We start from the raw sequence: 13,483 nt of genomic DNA on the forward strand, positions 1-13,483 counted from the left end.
ACCTGGCCCTGTGTGTTCAATACTGTAGAGTGTGCAGTTCGATACACAACACTTGGAGTTCGACAGGTTAACAATACACATAGCACTAAGTCGACGCGTGTTATCAAAGAAAAACATAAATTGTATTTCTATGGCGGCGTGTAAATGAAAAATGACACGGTTAACTTTGAATTTCACAGAGAGGGGAAAATTAGGTTTATTTTTTCAAGTACAAAGCAATTTGAACGATGCCATTGACTCAGAGAACACCCCCGTCCCCTATAAATCAAGTGAAAGGGTCGGCTTGGGTAAACCGCGTTTTAAATAGTATGTCAGTCATATCATGGTGCGTCTTCTTTGTGTGGGAGGAAAGCAATAAAGTGATGCAACTCTTTATATTCTCAGGCGTTTACTACTTTGGTGAAACCCACGAGCACAAACTGACAAACCTAGAAACATACTCGTGGCGAACCGGGATTCGAACTCACGATCATAGGTTTCTGGAGTGCCCAAGGGACGCAACTCTGCACAGTGAATTGCGGCGCCTTAGACGACTGGGCCACCCGTGTCCCCTATAACAAGTGGTTCAGTAACACATCTATGTAGGCTACAGATATTCCGACGAGCACATCGCATGTAATGGTGTAGAATCACGCGAGGAGCCCATGTTCTTCTTTAGGGACGACAAAGGGGGATTGGTTGGTCGAGCTCAGAGACTTGACGTCATCGTGCCCCAGTATACACAAGCACCCCAAACAATCATCTTTTTGTGTTCATTCCCAAAAGGAATTCAAATAAACACATAAATATACACAAGCTCCATCTCATCAGGACACTGAAGGCCTGGGGGCCGGAGCTTGTGTCTATGTATATCTATATATATTTTCTTATGACACATTCGGTTTCATATGGCTCCACACAGAAATAGCTGAATATGAAACCAAAATAGTATGTTCAATATGGTTGTTTTGGTGACAATATTTAAAATCGGTGTGTACCATTTAGGGACAACATCTCACCTAGGATCCTATGTCGCGAAGTTCAGTTTACGAAACCACAGAGGTTTCAGAGAAGCCCGACCCGTGAAAAGCCAGGTAGAATAGGTCTTCAGCAACCCATGATTGCCGTAAAAGGTGACTATGCTTGTCGTAAAAGGCCACTAGCGGGATGGGGTGGTGAGGCTCGCTGACTTGGTTGATGCATGTCATCCATCCCAATTGCGTGGATCGATGCTAATGATGTCAATGACTGGATTGTCTGGTCCAGACTCGATTATTTACAAACCGCCGTCATATAGTTGGAATATTGCTGAGTGCGGCGTTAACAACAAACAAACAAACAAACAGAAAAGCGCAGTACATTGATGGGTCTTGTGGAGGTCAATATCCATAGAAGGGTAAAAGACTCATTAACATTCAGTCCAGATAAGCTCATGTGACATCACTGTTTTTATTCAAGTAAGAAATAAGCGTAAATGCATATATTCCAGGTCAACATCTCAAACATGATAATATGAATGTATAATAAAATTTTACATACATGATGAAAATATTTTTATTATTTGGCATGCGGGTCTTTTGGGTAGTCTAGTGGTTAAAGCGTTCGCTCGTCACGCCAAAGGCCCGAGTTCGGTTCCCATATGGTACACTGTGTGAAGTCCATTCCTGGTGCCCCCGGCCGTTAAATTGCTAGAATATTGTTAAAATCGGCGTAAAACCACACTTACGTCTTTGACATATACAAGTATGCAACCATCTTGACAATTGTGAACGTTCGGCGTGTGTCAGACAACTCCAGATATTATTGGTTAAAAACTTAATACTAATATTTTGCGGACTGCATGAGGCATATTTTATTATACCTCGAACAACGCGGCACGCAAAACACCCTTCATATGAATATGATATCAATTCATCTGTCCTGATATAACATGATTCAATACCCTTACCAACAAGTTGCTCGTGTATGGAGGCAATAAATATCCGATTTTCGGAAATCTGGGACAGAAAATATGCCGGCACCAACCTAGTTATGAAAAGCTTCCCTGAATGAATTAACGCGCAACACGCAACCATACACAAAATAATTAAAGGGGCAATGATATTAACTTATTTATACATTGTATAATGTAAAAAAAAATATCAACTTATTCCGACAGGGAATTATATCGTTCATGCACACAAACGCAATGCCTTAGAGTGAAACGTGTTCATCGCCCATGCGGTTAACACAGACTTCAAAGATTTCTTACGTGATAAACATACCAACGCTGAAATTCTAAATATCGTGTAACCGTACAAATTAAGTAGCCATATACATTCCTTACAAAGTATACTTAAGTATAAATTGCATTCCGCGGAGTAAAAACGTGCCACTTTAATTGCCATCATAACTGTGGCGTATATGAAGACAGAGATTAAACAAGTCTGGCTTCAACAGGTGTAATATATGCCTTGTAACGGATATGCACTGACAATGATAGCAGTTCTGTGTCTATAAGGTCGTTGGAAGTCAAAGGCTTGACACATAACATGGATGAATTACGCTGGTGCGTTGCAAGTCATGGAACTAATATACAGAGAATCAAATGGGGCTAACGGAGCGTATTCTGTCCGTCTCAATTGTGCTGTTGCTAATAGACTCAGGAAAGTAGATATCGGTGTCGACATTTCTCAATGTACAGGGAGACTTATTATGTTGTATCACACATTCCCGCACACGGGTCAGCCTAGACAAAACAAATGCTTTGTTTACATTTGTTGCCATGGTGATGAGTTATAGGAATGCGACACACAATATTGGAGTTTGAATGATGGGTTTGCTAGGTCGTGATTACAACCTGAGTTTTTCTATGAAGTTTGTTTGTTTGTTTTGCGTCCGTTTTGTTTTGACACAACGAGTGCGTGAAGGAGTATGGCAATTGGACAACGATATCTTCTTGCGGACTTTTTTATTGAACATGTTTAACGATTGAGGAGGCGTACTTATAACACTCAAGGAAATAATTGTTGAAATGTTTATTTGCTTAGCAACTTTTCAAGGCTTTGTCAGCTGTTCGTATAATCTGATCTTGTTCTATAAGTACTGACTTACAGGTTTCAAAGTTAACGTTTTTTGTTGATGAGATAAGTACAAACAGGTATTTATCGAAATCAGATAAACCGAACCAGGTGCTATTGAAATGTGTGAACAACAGCGCGAGTGAAAGTTAATTTGTTGTTATGAACAAGCCATGCGTCTTATCTCAAACTATTCACACGAGTAATTGTACCGTGTTCTTTGAATATTAAGTACAGCCTATGCACTGAAGACCTATTCTGACTCGTTTTTCCACGGGTCTCTAAACGAATGAGAATGAAATAAGTAAACTTGATAAATTAAAGTAGCCCTTTCCCAATTCGAAGAAAGTATTTGATCCAAAGGCAATCCGACCTTCAGTTGACATGCTATAAACACCTTGTACTTTAGCCTATCTTCCACAACAAAAATAGTTCGGTACAGCCGAGTTCGAGATGCAACGCGGCTGTAACTATTATTCACTGAACGACAGTCTTAAGGCATCTTGGTAACATGACCTTGTATGTTACTGAAACAGAAACTATCACCGGGGCCCACACTTGAAAACAAAATGTATTTGGAATGTAACCTCAAACGAGACATGTTTAGATCTAAACATATTCAGGAAAATGTTTGAACCCTAAACTTATTTCATTAGATCTCAGTTCTCGCTACCGCTAAACAAAGGGGGGAGGTGGTCATGGATGGCCACGGGAGGCCCGGGTGGGCCGGGTGGGCCAGTCGTCTGAGGCGCGGAAATTCGCTATGCAGAGTTGCGTCTCATGGGCACCCCAGAGACCTTTGATTGAAAGTTTGAATCCCGATTCGACGCGATTATGTTTCTAGGCTTGTCAGCATCATCCCTAAAGTGGTAAACGTTTGAGACATGCATCCTTTGGGCGCTCCTCCCAAATTAAGCTGATACTCCGTGATATAGTGAGTGAGTGAGGTTTTACGCCACTTTTAGCAATATTCCAGCAATATCGCGGCGGGGGACATCAGTAATGGGCTTCGAACCCGAGACTTCGGCGTGACGAGCGAACGCTTTAACCACTAGGCTACCCGACCGCCCCTCTCCGTGATATAACTGATAATACAGTGATAATACTGTTAAAAACGGCGTTACACCCACTCACTCACTAAACAAAACCCATCTCAGGACATCCCATTATAGGTCACGTCAGAACACACTTTCGCGAACTTTGACCGTCTAATAAAATGACTTTAAAAATATCGACATAAGCCAGTCAGAGAGCGCTTTCTCGAACTTTACGGCACTAGTAACAATCTGGCAACTTTCATTTGATGATTATTCAGACAAGGTTCTCGATTCAAAATGTGAAAAAGAAAATTCTGGAATGTCTAATAGATGACTGAGATTGTATGGCAGTACTTCCCATGGGCTATGGAAAGTCACTTCCGTGTCAAATGTTTATGCGAGAGATAAACGGTGAACTTGACGGAATCAGTCGTGCGGCGCGGAACTGTCGTTCGGAATACCTCGTGTTAACTTTTTCGAGGCTGCTTGATAGGAAAACACATTCCGACTGTCACCTTCCGATCTGATTTTAATGAGATTGATACACATTTTGTGTTCTGTCTAATTACGTTTAGGGTCTAAACACATGAAATGGGGTATCGTCTCACAGCCTAAACACCACCTAGACACAACACCCCAATAATCTAAACATGTTTAGAGTTTAAACAACGTGAAGAATTTAAACATGTTTAAAAACAGTGCATATCATTAGCCATTAAGTCAAATATGGATAAGATGAATAATATATGTTGAAATTACATATGCAAAGCAGATTCGCGGACACTTGTGTAACGTACATACCACAAGGACTGACAACGAACTTGGTACAATATTAACTAGGGCTGGGACGAGTCTAAATATACTATTTTACCACCACCCTATTACCCGACCCTACCCGGGTACCCACTGTAGGTCTCAGGAGATGTCTCAAAATGTCCGATTGGGAACATTTTTAGCATAGACCTGGCAAAACGTATTAAAAAAACATGTATTAAACAATCGGGTCATTCATACGAAAAATCAGAAGGAATGGGTGCATAGTTCTAGATATTCTCAAAATGTCCAATTGGGAACATTTTTAGCATAGACACGGCAAAACGTATTTAAAAAAATGTATGAAACAATCGGGTCATTCATACACTGAAGTTGAATTAAGTTATATCTTTAATTCAACCATATGAAAAATCAGAAGGAATGGGTGCATAGTCAGAAAGAAATGCGAACATTAGTGACTTTTAGGTTTACCATAGACTTCTGGATATTTTTGTCATTAAACAAAATATCACGTGACTAACCACGGGTTCGGGTAGTCCTGTGGGTACCCGGGTCCTACTCAGGACCGGGTACCCGGGTACCCGAGTTACCCATCCCAGCCCTAAAATTAACATAAAAATGTACAAATAAACCCAACTAAGTTAATTGTGACTGGGACAATTGACATGTGTGGCACGTCTCCGTAGTACAGGTCGTAGAGTGAAGACCTACAAAGAAACAGGTTGCAGGGTCGTATCCCGCTGTTTAAAAAGTGTTTATAAACGTTGTTGGTTGGTTGGTTTGTTGTTTAACGCCGCACTCAGCAATATTCCAGCTATAAGACGGCGGTCTGTAAATAATCGAGTCTGGACCAGACAATCCAGTGATTAATATCATGAGCATAGATCCATGCAATTGGGATCGATGACATGCATCAACCAAGTCAACGAGCCTGACCACCCGATCCCGTTAGTCGCCTTTTACGACAAGCATAGTCACCTTTTACGGCAAGCATGGGTTGCTGAAGACCTATTCTATCCCGGAATCTTCATGGGTCGGTATTGCCGTTTGACTAATAGTATTTCTGTCATAGAGGAAGCTGAATCTGACAATGAAAGTATATCTTTATTTCCCATATTTACACCAAAACACGTTTAGCTCCTGAACACGTTTAGACCCTAAACGCGCCCAAATTATCGGACAAGGAATGTGTTTAGGACCTTAACACATTTTTACAGCGAGGCGTACGATGGAAGTCTGATTCTCGAATCGGTAGCTGATGACACTAAAACTAAAGTACAGCTATTTCAACAGACTGGTAACAAATAAAATTTCAGTTAACAGACCTAGAACGTGTGAAAACCCAGCCCAAACCATTAACATTATATGGCGTTAAAGGAGTGACATATAAATTGGTATGCGTCATGGTCAAAGTTGTCAAAATAATGTGACCATTAAGTAGAACGCGATACGTGCTCGTGGGGATTCCTGGATTCCCAAGCCACCTATATCTGTCGCAAGGGGCGATTGACTATCGTTTTACGCCAATATCACGACGGGGACCTCCGGGAATGGGCTTCAGGCATTGTACCCCTGTAGGGAATTGAACCCGGACCTTGGCATGGGGAGGGAGCGCTTTAACCACTAGGCTACTCCGCCGCCCTAGGCTGCTTAATGGATCGGGTGGTCAGGCTCGGTGACTTGGTTGATTGCGTGCCATCGTACCCAGATGGCGTTTGGCGTTGAACATTCAATTACTGGAGGGTCTTGTCCAAATTTGATTAATTACAGGTCACCGTGATATAGATGGCACATTGCTATGTATGGCGTTAAACAACAAACAAACATGCCCATGTGATGTGAAGGTCAAAGTACTCACCCATGACAATTTACTGGGGGACGCAATGCCAATGGTATCCAATCCCGTGGGGTCGACGCCCGAATGCCTCTGTAGAATTCGTTCTTGGGGGAGGTTATTCACAGGTCTTGGTAGTCGACTTTCTGGGGGGTCAGAAGCTTTAGGGCGCGGTAGACGACTTCCCGACGTGTGTAACTGGTTGTTGAGACGTCTGAGTCGACTACGACGATCTGCCGGTGATCGGGTGACAGTCTTTGTGCCAGGCATGGCTACAAAATCTGACGACCACCGTCGAATTTCTTCAATCCGAATTACGTACTAGTATATCCATCTCTTGACCAATATGGCCGAAACACATATTCTTGAACTCATCTTTCTGTGTGAAACGCCTGGAAAACAGTCTTTTCAAAATCACTAATTTTTAGAATTTGATCTTCATCCAAGGATATTAGATATTGACGTTGGGATATCTACAACACAAGTTCCTTTCCGATATTCGAAGGCTGGACGTGACCCCCTTAATTCCACGTAGTGTTGTGTAATACTTAAATCAAAACACGACCCGCGTTCACTTGTGGATAAAGCAATTGTTCCTTACGATTGCGACAAGTCTTGTCACGCCGACGGTAAAGACATTCGGCGTTACAAATACTACTTTGTCAGTAACACGTAACAGCGTATGAGTGTCCAATCCAGATTATAAATCCAGGACAAGTGACCAGTGTCCTTCGAGTGACCTGCAGCACACCGCACATAAACCGTTTGGCGAGCCAGCGTTATCAAGCTTCACTCTCGCTGTTGTTCGTGCGATTCTGTCAGCCCTCGGAGTGCTTTTCACGACAGCTCGGAAAACAATGTCACGTGATGATTGTTGACAAACTGCCCGCTGTGATTACTGAACGCCATTCGTCGGCTGGAATACATGTCTAATTCACTCTGTTGGATTTAAATTTCATCAAACATCGACACGAGAGGGGATATGTATCCGTCATATCACCCCCAAAGAACGTTACCTGGAAAATCAAAGGAGATAATAAAAAATACGATCTACAGCAAGGGCGCCTTCTTATCAAAACTGGCGATGTGACGACAGGTGCGAGTGGCAATTTATCATATGTGAGATTTAGTATGGCAAATCAATCTTCATTGAAGCACCAGTTCCAACTCGCGTTTCTGCGTTGATAGACTTAACGCGATCGCCGTAGTATCGTCGCTGTGGTTACTTGCAACGTGAACGACATTGACAGGTAGCCCCGAAACGCTGATCGGCTCCTTTTCGTGTTGTATCGCGATGTCCAACTGTTGTAAAACATTCGGCCATACTTCAATTACATAACAATTCCTGCCGCGAATCAACCGTTTCTCCAAACCGTCGCTATGGGTATCCAAGCGATACTGAAGTTTATATCACGGTCTCTGTGAAGCGGGACAGCTAAATTGAAGTTTATACCGCGGAATGTGATTTACACTCGGATGGTTGGTAAACTATATTGTGAAATAATATCATTATGTTTTGGCACTAATCCCACGTGTTGAGTTCAGGACACACAGTGACTGCAGTCTATTTACTTCTGTCAGCCAAGTCATGTGTATATTGTAGATATTGGATTTAATAGGTTATATAAACACTCGAGCAATCAATATGTCAAGAACGCAGGTATAAAATCATATCCATTACTGACCTCTATTCCGGTGTGATATAAACACAATTAATATGACCAGTTGATAATAAAGATCTTACCTTAACGATTTGATAAGCCTACTTATAAAAAACCTGTGAGTGGTTTGTAATCTCAGCTTATCGGGCGCTGTCCAGATTAGGATCAAACCATGGTTAAGGCTAAATAGTCGCTTCTGTTGGTAGTCACTTTAGAAATCTGTAGGTGGGTTCCGTTCTACAAAACCATCTTAGCACTACGCCTGTAAAGCTATATATAGATGTTAAAATATTGTCCTAGCGCTAAGATCGTGAGCATTAGGGCGACCCGTGAAGATCCGGGGTAGAAAAGGTCTTCAGCAACCCATGCTTGTCGTAAAAGGCGACTATGCTGGTCGTACGAGGCGTCTAACGGGATCCCAATTACGCGGATCGATGCTCATGATGTCCATCACTGGATTGTCTGGTCCAGACTTGATTATTACCGCCGTCATACTGCTGGAATATTGCTGAGGCGGCGTTAAACAACAAACAAACAATACAAAAGCATTAGGGCTTTGAAAAGGCACAAAACCAAACTTGCACTGGCAATATAATGTTTGTGTTTGCTTTTACTTTTCCTTACATGTTGTAAACAGATTATATTTCATCTACGCAGCTACTGTAATGTTTTAAAAGTTTATAACAACCTCAGATTAATTTAATTGAACGTTGAAAACACATTCCCTTATTCACTACCGGGATAGTAATGATGACGTCATAAGTATCGGGTGAACACTGATGGTATCTGCGGGAGCTAGCACTATAAATCGGCATCAGCCTGGTCTATAGTACAAGCAGCCACACACACACACACGTACATGCACGTCGCTATATAAGTGCAATAATCTTGGACGCGACGTTAAACCCAATTTCACCTCATCTCACCTAAATGTCTTATCCAAAAAAAATCACATACATGTTATTAATGAGGAAGTCCAGCATTTCACATATTTTCTCAGTAAACCTCAGATGACATTTGCTTTCATTTGTGAAACTGTCCTGAAAGATAGTGATGAAACTATAACAATGGTCACTAGGTTTAGGGGCAGTCGGGTAGCCTAGTGGTTAAAGCGTTCGCTCGTCACGCCGAAGACCCGGGTTCAATTTCCGACATGGGTACAATGTATGAAGTCATTTCTGGTGTCCCCTGCCGTGATATTGCTGGAATATTGCTAAAAGCGGCGTAAAACCATACTCATTCACCGTCTCACCAGATTTAGTGACAAATACTAGTATGCCATGGATCAATGAATTTGGATCAAAGTGTTTCCGTAAGTTTGCCGTACTGATGGACAGAGCTGAAAAATCAAATGTTTTGACGGAATTAAACTCCTGAAATAATCTCACGGAAGGAGGAGAGTGAGTGAGTGAGTGAGTGAGTATGGTTTTACGCCGCTTTTAGCAATATTCCAGCAATATCACGGCGGGGGACACCAGAAATGGGCTTCACACATCGTACCCATGTCGGGAATCGAACCCGGGTCTTCGGCGTGACGAGCGAACGCTTAAACCACTAGGCTACCCGACCGCTCCTGGAAGGAGGAGAGAGTCTATTAGCTGATCACATTCATAAATAACCTCACGGAAGGAGCAGAGAGTCTATTAGCTGATCACATTCATAAACGATGAACGTTTACTATAGCGGTTGAGTGAGTGAGTGAACTGGGTCTAACGCCGTTTTGAACACTACGTGCACGATTATTAAAATTTGAGTAACCTTGGTTACCCCATTTCTGGCTAGATCCCCTGAGTTAACCATTGTCACCAACATCAACGGAGTGAGAATCAACGTACCTAGACGGGTGTAATTGTTCGGGTGTTCTTGGCGGATATCATAGTTGTATTTCTTAAAGTTCAAATTCCTTTTTTTCTCACAACGATCTAATTTTATCTGATTAGATGATAAATCAGATTTATCTTTAGGGAATAGTTATAGCAGAGACTGCGTTTAATAATTAACTTTAACGTTGCGTGACCTGAGCACTGTTTTCTTACCGCTTTCACGCACGCAGAAGTCAAGTCTTGATGAGGACCAAGACAGGAAACTGGCAGTAATCGTGGGAACGGGTGGCCCGTTGGAGTAAGGCACCATATATCGATGCGCAGAGTTGCGTCCCTTAGCAACCAGGATCTGCTTTTCTTGGATTCGAGTCTCTCGATTTCGATCCTTGGTCTGCGAACGCTACATCCTCGATCATGGGTCTCAGCGAGAAGTAATCGTCATTCTCCCCCTGCATCATGAGTGAGTGAGTGAGTATGGTTTTACGCCGCTTTTAGCAATATTCCAGCAATATCACGGCAGGGGACACCAGAAATGAGCTTCACACATTGTACCCATGTCGGGAATCGAACCCGGGTCTTCGGCGTGACGAGCGAACGCTTTAACCACTAGGCGCATCATGATGACTTTTCACATTTGACGCATAAGGGACAATCGAACATGTTCTTTCTTCGACTATTTTGTACGCCTCACGTTACTATCGCTTAAACGTTCTTTTATCTGAGTTACAACATTCAATTTAAGGCCATGCGGTCAGGTAGCCTAGTGGTTAAAGCGTTCGCTCGTCACGCCTAAGACCCGGGTTCGATTCCCGACAGCTACCGAGTCCAAGGCTAAGCTTTGAAACTGATTATGTAGGACATTTCCAAATTTGGCGCATCGGTGACAAAAATGATGTCTCATTCAATGTCCTATTTTGACTTTTACCATATATTACCGTGTATTTTGTTAGATGAAATCTGCCAAGCCGTTGCATGTGTTTGTGACGAGTTTCATCGGTGGGACAGGATACGCTCACCTTTTCGCGAACACCTGGTACCATCACTATTTGAAAGTGATTCATAACATGGCCATATACTTCATAAATTTACACTTACAATTTGATTAAACAGGAAAAAAATAAACCGAATAATTCTACCCATACACCCAGTGGAACGTGCTCCGCCGATAATCGAGACTGATGTTTCTCTGGCGTTGACGTGTTAGATTGTATCAAGTCCAAAAAGGTAACCTTCGCTTCAACAACAGACTCTCACATCAAATATTCACAACCCATTGACCCCTGTGATTGTAGTGATGAAATTGACAAGGCATGCTGTCAAGAATTACCGCGGCCATCAATAGTTGAAGACTGGTGCTTATTTCAGCCACACCCAGGGAGTCTACTGGAACAGCCTTATAAGTATTTGGGAGTCAGGGGATGGAGAGTTATTAATCTCGCCTCGTCGAGCCGTGGATCGATGGCGTGGTGAGAGCGTGGTAATTAGGGACAGGTCAAGGTGACCTTAAGTATTGACCAGCCAGTTGGACGTACCAGAAAACACTTCTGCTCCCAATAAGTTTTAATTTATTTTTTCCTACAGAAAGTAAAGTACTTCAGAAAATGATATAAAAAAGTTAATGATGGGCGTCGTATATATGCGGTTAACCGCGATGTATGCACGTGGATTAATTGGGATTGGTTGTTTGCTTTTTTCCCGCCCACTTACTCAATTAATTTTTTTAATCAGTATTTTTTAATTAGGTGTAATTAGGGCGCAAGTTATGTTTAATTTAACTCCAAACAATATAACAGTGATGAGTGCACACACCACAATACGTGACGTCATAGTTTTTTTTACGTACACATCTATTCCTGGGCAACATATAGTTGCCTTAAAAGAGTGAAACGAATGTATTACTGGCAGCATCAAATTAAAGTCCTTGCCACGCAGACTAGTTCACGGCACTCTTTGCGCTGTGTTAGATCTATTATCGAAGCGAATTTTATCGCTATCTTTTCCGAATGTTTTGCTAGGATTGCTCTCTTTGGTAACGCTCGGTGTGTTTAGGCAGTGCAAAATAATACATTTAATATTTTGAAATGTGCCACATCCAGTACAAACTTGCATCTTGGATCCTGACCTTTTAGATTAAGATGTTCCTGTTCTGAAAGGACTCCTGCAAACGTTTAAGTGTCAAAGTTTTACAAATATAAATGAAACCAAATACTCTTTTAAATGACAACGAGAATAGCAAAATATCTTTACCTTTCTAGCAGTCTATATTTACGTATACTGACTGTGATAAATAATGCAACCAACCCCTTCGTACGGTATCTAATGAAAGACAGACACGTATTTTGTCCAAAAATAAATTGACTATGGTAAGTGGGGAAATGAGTTGCCAGATTCACAAGGAGACATTCACAAGGAGACATTCACAAGGAGACATTCACAAGGAGACATTGGTCGGCCTGTATGTATTAACACAGTATGACGTACATGGGCAAGCTTTTTAATGTCTCACGTGTCCTGCGCAGAACTGCAATTATCCGAATCTGATGGTAATATCTGATGGTAAGTGATCACAGTATAATTATTGCAGAAATTTCACAAAATATTAATATTAAATAAATATTAAATCTTGAGGAATAACGCGCACGCACGCACACGCAGAGATAATGAACACAAAATTTTTACACGCCATGATAGTTTACTATCGTTATATGAAAGAATCGGCTGTTGTTTTACTTCTTTTGAGTAGTATGAAGTCTGTTATTGTGATGATGAAGGGTGTTCGCCAAAAGGGTAAGCATGTCCTGCGCATGTTCTCCGACCCTGATGATTTGTGTTTGTTGTTTAACGCCGCACTCAGCAATATTCCAGCTATATGACGGCGGTCTGTAAATAATCGAGTCTGGACTAGATAATGCAGTGATTGACATCATGAGCATCGATCCACGCAATTGGGATACGATGACATGCATCAACCAAGTCAGCGAGTCTGACCAACCGATCACGTTTGTCGCCTCTTACGACAAGCATAGTCGCCTTTTACGGCATGCATGGGTTGCTGAAGACCTATTCTAACCCTGCTGAAGGGGCAGGAACTAGCGTGGTAACTGTGTAAATATAATGAAGTTGTTATTCATAATCCTTGTCATAATTAAATCCAACTCCTAAATGTCTATAAAAACTCATATCATCTTCATTATATGTAAGTATGAAACGAAAAATATATTTTATACATTTATTGAGATTTATAGTTTAGATGAATCAGACAAAACATACATATGCGCCTCAAACACAAAAAGGCCCAAAATGTTTTGAATGACAG

The 13,483-nt window shown here is 41.7% G+C and overlaps 1 protein-coding gene across 1 annotated transcript in view; it reads right to left on the reverse strand.

Moving 5' to 3' along the window:
• Positions 1–6,953, reverse strand: part of LOC139450403 (CAP-Gly domain-containing linker protein 1-like) — a 45,459-nt gene extending 38,506 nt beyond the window's left edge. Inside the window, exon 1 of the mRNA XM_071232094.1 lies at positions 6,708–6,953. Coding sequence (XP_071088195.1) covers positions 6,708–6,953 — 246 coding nt within the window. The remainder of the gene's footprint in view (positions 1–6,707) is intronic.
• Positions 6,954–13,483: the final 6,530 nt, after the last annotated feature.

Source organism: Haliotis cracherodii, unplaced genomic scaffold (genome assembly GCF_022045235.1).
Source record: "Haliotis cracherodii isolate W230 unplaced genomic scaffold, xgHalCrac1.p SCAF_8, whole genome shotgun sequence".
Lineage (NCBI taxonomy): Eukaryota > Metazoa > Mollusca > Gastropoda > Lepetellida > Haliotidae > Haliotis > Haliotis cracherodii.